General features: G+C 46.4%; 1 protein-coding gene across 2 annotated transcripts in view; it reads left to right on the top strand.

Annotated features, from left to right (window-relative positions):
* IMPA2 (inositol monophosphatase 2) overlaps positions 1-14,125 on the top strand; it is a 55,484-nt gene extending 41,359 nt beyond the window's left edge. For both annotated transcript variants that reach the window (XM_012470063.3, XM_012470064.3), the window contains exons 6-8: positions 10,311-10,419; positions 11,114-11,265; positions 13,587-14,125. In XM_012470063.3, the coding sequence (XP_012325486.2) occupies positions 10,311-10,419; positions 11,114-11,265; positions 13,587-13,702 (377 nt within the window). In that variant the 3' untranslated portion in view covers positions 13,703-14,125. The remainder of the gene's footprint in view (positions 1-10,310; positions 10,420-11,113; positions 11,266-13,586) is intronic.
* Positions 14,126-14,409: the final 284 nt, after the last annotated feature.

The following is a 14,409-nucleotide window of genomic DNA, read 5'->3' as shown; positions in this document are numbered from 1 at the left end:
CTAACATGAATAATATATGTTTATGGGAAATAATCATATTTTCCAAAATAAAAATAACTTTAGTGATGCCAATGGGATAGTTTTACATTTTTTCCAAATTTCTTTATGTCTGGCTTGATGTAAGACAACTAGATTCTCATATCTGCTTCAGTATTCAACTCTGTTGTAATAAGTTGTTTTGAAGTCTTCATTTTTTAATTTTTTTAAAGAGACAGTCTTGCTCTGTTGACCACAGTGGAGTACAGTGGTGTGATCCACTGCAGCCTCCAACTCCAGGGCCCAAATGATCCTCCCACCTCAGGCTCCCAAATAGCTAGCACTACAGGTGCTCACCACCACGCCTGGCTAATTTAAAAAATAACTTTGTAGAGACAGGGTCTCTACAAAAGATTAAAATTTAAAAGATTTCCCATCGGGCGCGGTGGCTCACGCCTGTAATCCCAGCACTTTGGGAGGCCGAGGCGGGTGGATCTCATGATCGAGACCATCCTGGCCAACATGGTGAAACCCCGTCTCTACTAAAAATACGAAAAATTAGCTGGGCATAGTGGCGCGTGCCTGTAATCCTAGCTACTCAGGAGGCTGAGGCAGGGGAATTGCCTGAACCCAGGAGGCGGAGGTTGTGGTGAGCTGAGATCGCACCATTGCACTCCAGCCTGGGTAACAAGAGCGAAACTCCATCTCCAGAAAAAAAAAAAAGATTTCCCAGGCTGGTCTCGAATTTCTGGCTTCAAGCCATCCTCCCACCTCAGCCTCTGAAAGTGCTGGGATTACAGGCGTGAGCTACCACACCCAGCCTGTTTTTGATATCTTAAAAACTATCTAACATCACACAGATACATAGTTGGAAAAAGGAGAAATATTTTAAATCTCTTTTCAGATAATTGAGGGCATTATTATTTGATATCAAACCAATACTCAACAAGTAGTGATGTCTTGAAGGTTAGTTGCAGTGTGAAATCTAATGACGTAGCAGTGGATTTGTTGGTACTGTTACACTGAAATCCACTGGGCTGTCTTGTACTTTGAATGGATCTTTTTGTCCATTGTTGATGTTATAACATTATGCATTGGTCATTTGGGAAATGATTTCACTGAGACTTTCAGCTCTTCTAAATGTTGATGTAGTTTTTAATAAAATACTAAAAATGTCATATTAATATCACCACTCCTCAGGAGAGCTCTTGAAGTGTCGGAAAGTTGTCAGGCTTACAGTGGTAGATAGGTTTTCCCAAAATCTTTTTTTTTTGAGACAGAGTCTCACTCTGTTGCCCAGGCTGGAGTGCAGGGGTATGATCTTGGTTTACTGCAACCTCCACCTCCCAGGTTCAAACAGTTTCCTGCCTCAGCCTCCCAAGTAGCTGGGATTGCAGGCATGCACCAACATGCCCGGCTAATTTTTGTACTTTTAGTGGAGACAGGATTTCACCATGTTTTCCAGGCTGGTCTTGAACTCCTGACCTCAGGTGATCCACCCACCTTGACCACCCAAAGTGCTGGGATTACAGGTGTGAGCCACCACAACAGGCCTTTTTTTAAATTTTAGAAGAGTTTTCTTTTCTTTTTTGAGACGGGGTCTTGCTCTTGTCGCCCAGGCTGGAGTGCAATGGTACAGTCTCAGCTCACTGCAACCTCTACCTCCCAGGTTCAAGCAATTCTCCTACGTCAGCCTCCTCAGTCGCTGGAATTACAGGCACCTGCCACCACACCTGGCTAATTTATTTATCTATTTTTGAGACAGAGTTTCGCTTTTGTTGTCCAGGCTGGAGTGCAATGGAACGATCTTGGCTCACTGCAACCTCCACCTCCCGGGTTCAAGCGATTCTCTTGCCTCAGCCTCCTAAGTAGCTGGAACTACAGGCATGTGTAATCACGCCTGGCTAATTTTGTATTTTTAGTAGAGATGGAGTTTCTTTATGTTGGTCAGGTTGGTCTTCAACTCTCGACCTCAGGTGATCCGCCCTCCTTGGGCTCCCAAAGTGCTGAGATTACAGGTGTGAGCCACTGCACCTGACCCTAATTTTTGTATTTTTAGTAGAGATGGGGTTTCACCATCTTGGCCAGGATGGTCTCAATCTTCTGACTTCAGGTGATCCACCCGCCTCAGTCTCCCAGAGTGCTGGGATTACAGGCGTAAGCCACTTCGCCCAGCCTAGAAGAGTATTGTTTTATTACAGTTTTTAATATTTTTTTATTTCCAAATTGTGTTTCTTTGCTTTTTGTCTTTTGGGACTTGAATATATATTGGGCCTTCAGTATCATTTCCTCTTGTATCGTTTTTATTTATTTTTAATTTTATTTTTTTGAGATGGAGTCTCACTCTGTCGCCCAGGCTGCAATGCAGTGGTGCAATCTGGGCCCACTGTAACCTCCACTTCCCAGGTTCAAGCAATTCTCCTGCCTCAGCCTCCCAAGTAGCTGGGATTACAGGTGTGGGCCACCACACCCAGCTAATTTTTTTGTATTTTTAGTAGAGATGGGGTTTCACCATGTTGGTCAGGCTGATCTCGAAATCCTGACCTCAAATGATCTGCCCACCTCAGCCTCCCAAAGTGCTGAGATTACAGGCGTGAGCCACCTCACCTGGCCTTTTCCTTTTTATCTTTAGCACCAATTTTCTTATTTAAAAGTTTCCTCCTTTCACGCTCAATTTCTTGCAAAGCATAATCTGTGTGTTTATTCACCGTACCTTTTAGTTTGTCTTCTGAAATTTTTCCATTATGTAGTTTTTCCTAAGTTCCATGACCTCTAATTTGGATTACACTGTTATTTCCTGATACTCTTTATTACTCCTATTTCGTGGTCAGATCTTTTTTGGCAAAATTCTTTTATTGACTCAGACATGTTACTCTGCTCCTTACTCTTTTTTTCTTAGGATAATTGTGTGTAGGATTCAACCATAATTCTTTTTAGTTGTTACTTGACATTGGATTCCTGGGCTTTGGGGGCTTGGAGAGCAGGGGTGGGTTGGCTCTAGACAGCGTTTGTAGTTTTCATGGTTCTAGAGCTCCCTCTTCAGTGTTTTTGTGAAGTACTAAAAAAATTGGCCTTGTCTTTAGATTTTTGGCTCTTTTTCTCTTCTTTGCGGTTATCTGGACCTTACCTTCTTCTGCCCTGTTCTTCCTGTCTGGTGGCCTTGGAATTCACTCCACGAGTTTCTATTCAGTGCTGGGTCCTGTCCTGAGAGGACAAGCCCTGAGGAGTCAATTGGGAGCGACCACAAGGCAGCGGCTCCTCCCTCTCAGCTTCCCCACCCGCACCAGGGACCCAGGACTCCTGCAAGCACAGTCCCCAAGGCAGTGCCCCTGAGGGGCTGCTGGGGTGGCTTGTGAGGCTCTCCTGTCTTCCTGTGCTTCCCCCTTCTTCCCACACAGGTTCTGGTGCCCTGTGCACCTGTAGCTGCTGCAGGGTTGCCCTGTCCGCTTGTATTGGGAGTGTGGATAGACCTCGCAGATACGTTTTTTTTTTGGTAGACAACGTCTATGGTTGCATTTTTTGTTCTCCGAGTTGCTCTGTTTTATCAGGGAATTTGGAGAGGTTTAAAAACTATGGGCCATTACATAGATTTCCAATTCTGTCTTTTTCAGGCTTCTAAAAAGTACTTTTTCCATTAAAATTACTTGGGTTTAAATAAAATAACTTATTGAGATCAAAATCAACCTAAAATTAGCCATTGTAAAGCAAACAAGTCAGTGGCATTCAGCACCTTCCCAGTGCTGTGCCTCCATCGTGCTCCAGAACATCTCCATCATCCACAGTGAACACTGCAGCCAGGAAGCAGCTTCTCCCACGCCCTTCTCCTGAGCCCCTGGCAGTATTGTTCTGTCTAGTACATATGTTTTTAAGTTAAATGAAGCTAAATTTTATTTTCCGAGGAGTAGCTCTTTATGGTCTGTATGTCTGTAAGAATCAGGGCATGTCTATAGATACATGCACTAGTAGGCTGAACACAGTGGCTCACACCTGTAATCCCAGCACTATGGGAGGCCAGGAGGGTTTTTTTGAGACAGAGTCTGGCTCTGTTGCCCAGGCTGGAGTGCAGTGACGCAATCATAGCTCCTGTTACCTTGAACTCCTGGGCTTAAGCAATCCTCCCACCTTAGCCCTTGGAGTAGCTGGAACTACAGGCATGCACCACCACACCCAGCTAATTTTTAAATTTTTTGTGCAGATAGGGGTCTTGCTATGTGGCCCAGGCTGGTCTCAAACTTCTGGTCTCAAATAAACCTCCTGCCTCAGCCTCCCAAAGTGCTGGGATTATAGGTGTGAGCTAGTGTGCTCAGGCTACCAATGCATATATCTATAGACATGTCCTGATTCTTTCAGATGAATGGTCCATTAACAGCTACTCCTAGGAAAATAAAACAGAGCCAGACTCTGTCTCAAAAAAAAACTCCAAAACAGCACACTGATGAAAGTGTAGTCACAGAAGTTATATATCCAACAAAACCAGCTTGTGCCCACAGGCATGTTTTCTAGTTAAAGCACAGCTGCCTCTTACTCCGAGTACATATTTCTTTATTTTTTCTTTCTGTTTTTTTTTTTTTTTTGAGTTGGAGTCTCACTGTCACCCACACTGGAGTGCAGTGGCTGATCTCGGCTCACTGCAACCTCTACTTCCTGGGCTCAAGTGATTCTCCAGACTTAGCCTCCTGAGTAGCTGGAACTACAGGCACACACCACCAGGCCTGGTGAATTTTTGTATTTTTGGTGGAGATAGGATTTTGCCACGTTGACCAGGCTGGTCTTGAAGTCCTGACCTCAAAGTGATTGGCGTACCTCAGCCTCCCAGATTGCTGGGATTACAGGCATGAGCCACCATGCCCAGCTCATGAGTACATATTGCAGTGTACACAAATGACTTCCCTCATCATTTCAGTTGTAAAGTTTCTTTTAAGACAGCATATTCTCTGACACCCTGGTATTTTAACTTAGCATTGCCCAACCAGAGCAGTGGTTTCCAAATGGTCGGAAGTCACCAACTATTCATTTTCATTCTAAAGTCCATTTATTGAAAGAATATACAGAGATGCCCTATTTCAAAATCTACTGGATAGTTTTATTGTAGTAAAATGTATGTAAATACAATTTTCCATTCTAATTATTCTTAAGCATACCTAATTCAATAACATTAGTTATAGTCACAATGTTATATAATCCTCAGCACTATATATTTCCCAAATGTTTGTTGCTACAAAGAACTCTATTAAGCAGTAACTCCCTGTTCCCTGCCACACATGAAATCACAGAATATTTGAAATTAAAAAGATATATATTAGTGTTTAATACCTAAAATATAGTAAATATAGGACAAAGGGTAATACAATACAAAAATCATAGTAATTGTGGGTAACTAGTCAGAAATCATCATAATATAAGACAGAATTAAGTAGGGGTTGTCGTAAGTTTTTTCCCCCTTATCTGGGGCAAAATAAAATGGCAGAAAGCATTTTGCCTTTAGAGGGCAACATTCAGACCTCCTTTACATTCTGTTCTTTTTATACTGTTTTTTGTGTGTGTGTGTGACGTTCAGGCTCAGTTGCCCAGGCTGGAGTGCAGTGGCATGATCTTGGCTCACTGCAACCTCCGCCTTCCGGGTTCAAGCAATTCTTGTGCTTTAGCCTCTCCAGTAGCTTGGATTACAAATGTGTGCCACCACGCCTGGCTAATTGTGTGTGTGTATGTGTGTATTTTTAGTAGTGACGGGGTTTCCCTATGTTGTCCAGGCTGGTCTTGTACTCCTGGCCTTAAATGAAACGCCTCCTTTGGCCTCCTAAAGTGCTGGGATTAGAGGCATGAGCCACTACACCCAGCTTATACTCTGTTCTTGATTTCATTTGGGAAAACGTTATGTTGGCAACAATGAGAAGGAATTAATTCAGGGAGGCCAGAAGAGGAAGGTGCTGAATTCAGAGCAAGCTTTTCACAAACTGGAAAAGTATGGAATAAACTCCTGCCTTAACAAAATCAACAGACAAGTCTGGCCCCACCATGTAAGAGCTCCGTGGCCTGAGCAGCTCATGTCACTTCTCCAAGCTTGGGTTCCTCATCCATTGCACAGGGGCGGTGGCACGGAGGTTGGGAAGTGCTCACACAGGCCTGTCGGGAAGACTGAGGGCCTGGTCACCGTGTGAACAAGTGAAAAATTTCTGTTTCCTACACACGAATTAACTTCCCTTTGTGAAATACCCCAGGGCACTTGGTTGGAAGATCCCTGCCCTTCCTGCACCAGCCCTGGCATGGGGAGTGCCTGCCTGTCTAGGCTGGCACCAGGGGACTTTCTTCTGCTCGCCCACTCTGTGCTCATCTCTGCCCTCAGGTGTGGGGAGACGGGTGAGGTGCTTATCTCCCAGTGGAAATTGACTGCTCAGCTCCTAGTTCCAGGGGGGAAATCTTCAGTGTCTTCCTTCATCTCTTCCCAGGGTCATTAACACTGGTGCCAGGAAATGCCCTGTGTGTTAGGATTTCACTGTCTTGATTTTACTGCTCAGAGAAAATCACTTGTAGAGTGTATCTCCAGAGTGAGCCTGCCTGTTAGGGATTTGGAAGTAGCACAGGATCCCTCAGAGCCCAGTGGGGTTGACGGGGGCGTATATGCAATTGATTCAGCTTCCCCAAAGAGCAATTTGGAAAATTATATCAAAACCTAAAATATACACACCCTTTGACTGAGAAATCCCACTGTGTTAATCTCTCTTGAAAAAAAATCAATATGACTGTTTATAACTCTATAGAAAATATATTTATGACTGCATTGTTTACAATAAAAATGGAAAATGTTCATCTTCAGGGAAATCTTGACATAAATTGCAGCTGTTGCACTGGATGGAATAGAGTGCAGCTGTTAAGAGTAAGGGACTGATGGCAAAAGATGTATATGAGATGTTTTTATATTGAAAGAGCAAGCAACAGAATAACCTATAAAACTGTTTTTAAGAATCACTGTGCAAGGTGGGTTGATCATCTGAGGTCAGGTGTTTGAGGCCAGCCTGACCAGTATGGTGAAATCCTGTGTCTACTAAAAATACAAAAGTCAGCCAGGCATGGTGGTGGGTGCCTGTAATCCTAGCTACTTGGGAGGCTGAGAGAGGAGAATTGCTTGAACCTGGGAGGCAGAGGTTGCAGCGAGCTGAGATGGCGCCATTGCACTCCAGACTGGGTGATGGAGTGATACTCTGTCTTAAAAAAAAAAAGAAAGAAAGAAAGCACTGTGTTTGCGTACATGTATGCACATGTGTAAGATTTGAAGTTAGATGAGTAAATTATAAATAGGGCAGGATTAGACAGGATATCATTGCCACTGCACTTTCTTGTCCCCTGTGGCCTCCTCTGGGACAGTTCATTCTTCCTTGATTTCCTGTCTAAAGTAACATGCAAGCCATCCCATTTTTTTCTTTTCTCCTTCCCTTTCATTTTCCTCCCTTCCTCTTCTCCCCCTCTTTGCCCTCTTCCTCCTTCTTCCCTCTCTCCCTGCCCTTCCTCCCTCTTTCTCTGTTTTTTAGGTTTTCAGCAAAATTGAGCAGAAGGTGCAGAGAGAGAGTTCCCATACACCTCCTGTCCCCACACATGTACAGCCTCCCCATCCATCAATATCCCCTGCAGAATGGTGCATTTGTTAAAATCAGACACGTTATTATCACCCAAAGTTCATAGTTTGCATTAGGCTTCACTGTTGGTGTTGTAATGAATCCACCATTACGGTATCATATGGAATAGTTTTGCTGCCCTAAAAAGCCTCCATGCTCCACCTATTCATCCCTCCCCCCAGCCCCTGGTAGCCACTCATCTTTTTACTGTTTCCATAGTTTTGACTTTTTCAGAATGTCATGGAGTTGGAATCATATGGTGTGTAGCTTTTCAGATTGGGCTCTTTCACCCAGCAATATGCATTTAAAGTTCCTCCGTATCTTCTCATGCCTTGGTAGCTCATTTCCTTTAAGTGCTGGACAATATTCTGTTGCCTGGATGTACCACAGTTTGTTTATTCACCTACTAAAGGACTCCTGGTTGCTTCTAAGTGTTGGCAGCTATGAATAAACCTGCTCTCAACACTGGTGTGAAAGTTTTTATGTGAAAATGTAAGTTTTCCACTCCTTGGGTGAACAAGGAGCACGATTGCTGGGCGGTACGTAAGAGTATGTTTAGATTTGTAAGAAACTGCCAAGTTATCCACTAAAGTTTTGCATTCCACCAGCCATGGATGAGAGTTCCTGTTGGTCCGCATCCTTGGCAGCGCTTGTTATAGTTAGTGTAGTTTGTCCATTCTAACAGATGTGTAGAAGTGTCTCATTATTGTTGTTGTTTTGAGACAAAGTCTCCCTCTGTCATCCAGGCTGGAGTGCAGTGGTGTGATCTTGGCTCACTGCATCCTCTGTCTCCCAGGTTCAAGTGATTCTCCTGCCACAGCCTCTCGAGTAGCTAGGATTACAGGTGTGCGCCACCACGCCTGGCTAATTTTGTATTTTTAGTAGAGATGGGGTTTCTCTACGTTGGTCAGTCTGGTCTTGAACTCTTGACTTCAGGTGATCCGCCCGCCTCAGCCTCCCAAAGTGCTGGGATTACAGGTGTGAGCCACCTTTTGTTTGGCCGGCCCAAAAGAGCATTTTTTAACTAAAATATTTGTATTTCAGTATTAGTTTGCCCAAAATCAGTATTGTATATACTATTTAGATTTTTAGATTAGCCAACAAAATTCTACTGGCTCAAACATTTCTCCCATAAACTAAAATCTTAGTAATTTAATGAACCAAACCAAAACAAAGACTCTAATCCTACCTTCTTGAGTGCTGGCATTTGAAGGAACACACTCATTCATTCAGTAACTGTTTATTGAGTGCCCACTCAGCCTTGGCCTGCTAATATCTTTTTCTTCAATAGAAGCCTTTTTTTACCCTCTAGAAAAAACACCATCTCTGTGGCCAGGTGAGGGTGGGGTTTGGAGGATAAGGGATGGAGGGGTTAGCTGGAGCCTGTCTGCAGATCCTGCATGGATTAGGGAGCACCTGGAGCAGCCGCCCCTTGTCCGAGCTGTGGGTGGCAGCTGTAGGGCTCAGGTGGTATCAGTGGAGGGCCTGTTGCCCATTCCCAGGCCAGGAGTGCGTCATAACTCAGCTTCAGTGCTGGGCGTGGCTAGCAATGATTGATCTGGACCTCCTGAGGGCAGGTTGGTTTGGTGTGGAGCCAGGTGTTTCGCAGAAGTATTTTTAAGGTGTAAAATGAGAGCTCCCACAGAAGAAAAGGGGCACTTGGACTTGGATTCTGGCTGAGAGACTTCCTGGGTGAGAGGAGGATTTGGAAGTGGTGACACAGAACTGGGCCCATTAGTGTAGTAATGTGATAGAAGCTGTTTACTCCTGACTTGAAGAGTGACTTTTTTTTTTGTCCTTGAGCACACCTGGTTTGTCTATGTCCTGCCTGAGCATTGAGGCCTGATGGGACATGACCGGGGTTTAGCTGTGTTTGGGTGTGTGGCACAGCCAGCACAAACTGCTCGGATCCCCAGCAGTGAGTCAGGGACAGGAGCAGAATCCCAGTCACGTCCCGCCCTGAGTCAGGCTTGCCGGCCCTGGCAGCCTCGCCCACTGTTACATAAATGGCGGGCCATGAATTCCAGGCGTCAGCCCCCCTGCATCCTGAGAGCTCATTCCTGCAGCCTCCCTTTCCAAAGCAGCATTATTTAAAAGTTGTTTCTCCAAGAAAATGATATTTCCATCTTAGTGATCGCAGCAGCTAGATGGTTGATGAGATATTTTTCCCCTCTGAACATTGAGTATTCCCAGTTTGGAGTCATTTTGTTCTTCTTTTTGATTGAATGATGGTGATTTTTTTGTTCCTTTTTTTTTTTTTTTTTTTTTTTTAAGAAACAGGGCCATGCTCTGTCCCTGCCAGGTTGGAATGCAGTGGTGCAATCATGACTCACAGCAGCCTGGAACTACTGGGCTCAAGCAATCCTCCCACCTCAGCCTCCTCATTAGCTGCAACTACAGGTGTGTGCCACCATGCCTAGCTATTTTTAATTTTTTTGGTAGAGATGGAGTCTCACCATCTTGCTCAGGCTGGTCTGGAACTCATGGCCTCAGGTGATCCTCCTTCTTTAGCCTCCCAAAGTGCTAGGATTACAGGCATGATCTACTGCACCGGGCCCATCCTTCCTTTTCAACATAGCTATCAGAAAAGCATTCAGCATGAACCACTCGAAACATGATCCTTACTTACTATGAGAAAGAAAGGCTCACATTTGAAGTCTGTACTCCTTAGTTAGAACCAAGACTTGATTTTTCTGGTGATAGGAAATTTTTTTTTTTTTACAGATCTCTCAAAGGCCTTGGTTCTGACAGAAATTGGCCCCAAGCGTGACCCTGCAACCCTGAAGCTGTTCCTGAGTAACATGGAGCGGCTACTGCACGCCAAGGCACATGGGTATGATGTTCAGTTCAGGGAACACCCTGCAGCCAGAGGAGGAAGAACGGAATGTGGGCTTGCTAAAACTCCTGTGGGATTTGAGGAGGAAGCCTGGTGTGGAAGAAGTGGGAGGGGCACATGAACACCAGGCTCAGGCAAGCCCCGTGAGGCACCTGCCTGCAGTAGATGCTCCTAAATAGCCAGGGCTCTGGAGATGGGTGGGCACCTGTGTCCCTCTTGATCAGAATCCATGGAACTGACCTCATGCAGCTCAACCAGTGAATGGTGTGAGTACTTAAAGTCCTTCCCAAGTGGACCTGGCATCAGACAGGTTTATCAAAGCCCAGTGAATCCTCTTTGTCGCTCACCTTCCCAGTAGGGCTGTGCTGTGACCTCTAGCCGTGTGAGGCCACTGACACTTAATGTCATGTTCAGTAGAGGAAGGATTCAGTTCTCTGGTTGCTGCATCTCAGGTGCTCAGTAGCCAGGTTGGCTGGGAGCTATCACGGCACAGAACATTTGTGTCTGGCAGAGTCCTGTTGGTCGGCGGCTCCAGGCCCTACATTCTGCCTCCAGAGCTTTGGTGGCAGAGCTATGCCTCATTTTTCACTAGGGAAACATGCTCAGCCGGGGTACATGGCTGAAGTCAGCTTGCAAACCACAGCAAAAGCTCTACTCCCGCCTGCATCTGTCCTCTCCTCCCTCTCCCCAGGGTCCGAGTGATCGGAAGCTCCACATTGGCCCTCTGCCACCTGGCCTCAGGGGCTGCGGATGCCTATTACCAGTTTGGCCTGCACTGCTGGGACCTGGCGGCTGCCACAGTCATCATCAGAGAAGCAGGTGGCATCGTGATAGACACTTCGGGTGAGCTATCCTGTCCTAGGGATGCAGCAGCAGAAACTAGACAGAGAGACACTATGGGTGGGGCACTTCCTGAGGTCCCAACTTACTAAATTTCCCACCTTCCCCAGAGTTTTTGGTTTTTCGGGTTTTTTTTTTGAGACAGAGTCTTGCTGTCGCACAGGCTAGAGTACAGTGGTGTGATCTCGGCTCACTGAAACTGTCCGCCTCCCCAGTTCAAGCAGTTCTCCTGCCTCAGCCTCCTAAGTAGCTGGGATTACAGGTGTGCACCACCACACCTGGCTAATTTTTGTATTTTTGGTAAAGACGAGGGTTCACCATGTTGGCCAGGCTGGTCTCAAACTCCTGACCTCATGATCCACCTGCTTCGACCTCCCAAAGTGCTGGGATTACAGGCATGAGCCACGATGCCCGGCCACAGTTTCTGTTGTTGAGAGCATGCGAGGGTGCCATGATAGCAGAGGCCTGCACCAGGCTGACCTCTTTCCTGCCATCCTTTTCCACCGTTGAATCAGGATATCTTGACCAGATGGCAGCAGCACTGCCACTTCCCATTTACACACCACTGACAGTTTTCTTTTTTTTTTGAGACAGTCTCACTCTGTCAGTCACCCAGGCTGGAGTGCAGTGGCACAATTTCGGCTCACTGCAACCTCCACCTCCCGGGTTCAAGTGATTCTCCTGCCTCAGCCTCCCGAGTAGCTGGGATTACAGGCACATGCCACCATGCCCGGCTAAATTTTGTATTTTTAGTAGAGATGGGGTTTCACCATGTTGGCCAGGCTGGTCTCAAACTCCTGACCTCAGGTGATCCGCCTGTCTCGGCTTCCCAAAGTGTTGGGGTTACAGGCCTGAGCCATGGAGTTTGGGTACCAGTTTTCTAAGGGCTCCCACAAGAATCCAGTGAGGTGGGCAGAGCAGGTATCACGGTCCCCAAATTTCTGAGGTTAGCTTCTTCCACAAGGCCCCATAGCTTGGTGTTGGGTCAGCATCAGCACAGGGCATGAGTGTCCAGTAGGGTTTTGCAGAATGATTCTGGAAGATGACTGTTCCTCCTGCTTCAGGGTCACTTGAGGCCCAGTGACTGAGCTCCTGGGAGCGTAAGTGAGCCCCTAACTCTGTGCTGCCTGCTACATCCACGTAGTTTCCAGCAGATAAGCCAGGTGAATCCATCAGATCCCATTCTCTCCCAGCTTTTAGCAGAAACACTGTGGCTCACTTTTATCTATTGGGCACGGATGGCAGATCTTTTGTAATTTGATTTCTACTTGTTTCCTGTTTGTCCTTTCGAAGGGCTTGACTGAGCTATCAGTAGGGTATAAAAATGAAGAGGTATCAGCCATCAGCAGGACGACTAGGCAGGTCCATTCCACATATATGTATGTATGTACGTATGTATGTATATATGTATGTATGTATGTATGTATGTTTTTGAGACAGAGTCTCGCTCTGTCGCCCAGGCTGGAGTGCAGTGGTGCGATCTCAGCTCGCTGCAACCTCTGCCTCCCAGGTTCAAGCGATTCTTCTGCCTCTGCCTCCTGAGTAGCTGGGATTACAGGAACATGCCACCACTGCCCAGCTAATTTTTTGTGTTTTTAGTAGAGAAGGGGTTTCACCATGTTAGCCAGACCGGTCTCGAACTCCTGACTTCATGATTCGTGCACCTTAGCCTCCCACAGTGCTGGGATTACAGGCATGAGCCACTGCACCCACAGCCCCATTCCACATTTTAAAGGTCCCATCACTCTGGATTTTACTACTAGAGCACCTGAAGGCTCATGTATGTGAAAGAGGGTCTCTATCCATGCAGTCAGACCTGTTTCATATCCCCAGGAAGATGCAGGGCTTTATTGTCTTGCCCCAGGTGCTTAGTGTGTGGGCCCCACAGCAGCGGTGCACCCCCAGGAACCTGTGGGCAGGCAGCTTTGGCCCCACCCAGACCTGTTGAGGCAGAGCCTTTGTTTCACAAGCCCTGGCTGACACCTCTGCATAGTCAAGCTTGAGAAGGGTAGCTCCCCTGTTCGGGTCTAGCCCATCACTTGCATTTCTTAGGACTTTATGTTCTCCACCTCTAAGGCAGTGGCAGCTTCAGAGCTGCACTCTGTACTGTGCAGCCCTTGACTGCCTTCACGCTGGGGTGGGGCGGGAGAGGCTCCATCCCTCTATTCTTTGTCAGATTCACTCCTAGACCACCTGAGTTGGGGCTTGGGCATAGTTCCATGTGCCGTTTCCTGTGCTGTGTGCACGTGGGTAAGTTGTTATACCACATTGTTCAGCCCTCTCTGGTAACCCAGGTGACTGGCTCTCTCCTTCTCTGTCCCCAGGTGGACCCCTCGACCTCATGGCTTGCAGAGTTGTTGCTGCCAGCACCCGGGAGATGGCGATGCTCATAGCTCAGGCCTTACAGACGATTAACTATGGGCGGGACGATGAGAAGTAACCACAGCAGAGGCAAAGCTGCTCCGAAGGCCTCCCTAGGCTGCTGTGGGCTCCTGGGGAGGTGGCCCTAATGGCCCACGCTCCATGCCTGTGGCTCATGCTCTGCTCCTGGCTACCCCAGAGGGAGCTGTCACGCTACAGTGAGTGGCTGGCCTTTTAAATCCATGTCTCTCTCACCAGGATTTTTGGTGTTTAGCTGTTTCTTTCTTTAATCTCATGTAGCCTTTTTCAGGTTAGTATGCGTTCTTCTATCAGGGCCAAAACGCAAATCTCCTGGAAATATGTATTGATAATCCAATCTTGATTTTTCCCCCTCAGAATATAAATCTCAGGTAATAAGGCTTTAGAACTGCTGATAAAGCAGACTGTTCTCAGGCCCTTCCCCCCGGGGTACTTCAGAATGCAATAAATCAAAAATAATGGCCCTCTGTGTATCTGTTTCCTCTATAAGTGTGTCGTCTGCTTCCCAAACAACACTGTGGCCCTCATCCACTGCTGTGGATCTCTGATCTCAGGAAGCTCTGCGAATGAAACCCAAAGCCTACTGTGTGCCAACTACTGCCTCTGATGAGCACCCTGAAGGCAACTCCAGTAATTATGATGTGATGCTCAGAACCCAAGACACAGGACAGACAAAAGTAAACTAATCTTTGAAAGCTGTTGCTTCTGTGATCAGTTTTTTTGTTTTTTGTTTGAGTTGGTGTCTTG

The sequence above is a fragment of the Aotus nancymaae genome, unplaced genomic scaffold, assembly GCF_030222135.1.
Source record: "Aotus nancymaae isolate 86718 unplaced genomic scaffold, 86718_ANA_hifiasm-v0.15.2.pri h1tg000020l, whole genome shotgun sequence".
NCBI lineage: Eukaryota > Metazoa > Chordata > Mammalia > Primates > Aotidae > Aotus > Aotus nancymaae.
The sequence above is the reverse complement of the archived record's forward strand: the minus strand, read 5'-3'. Positions and strand labels throughout refer to the sequence as shown.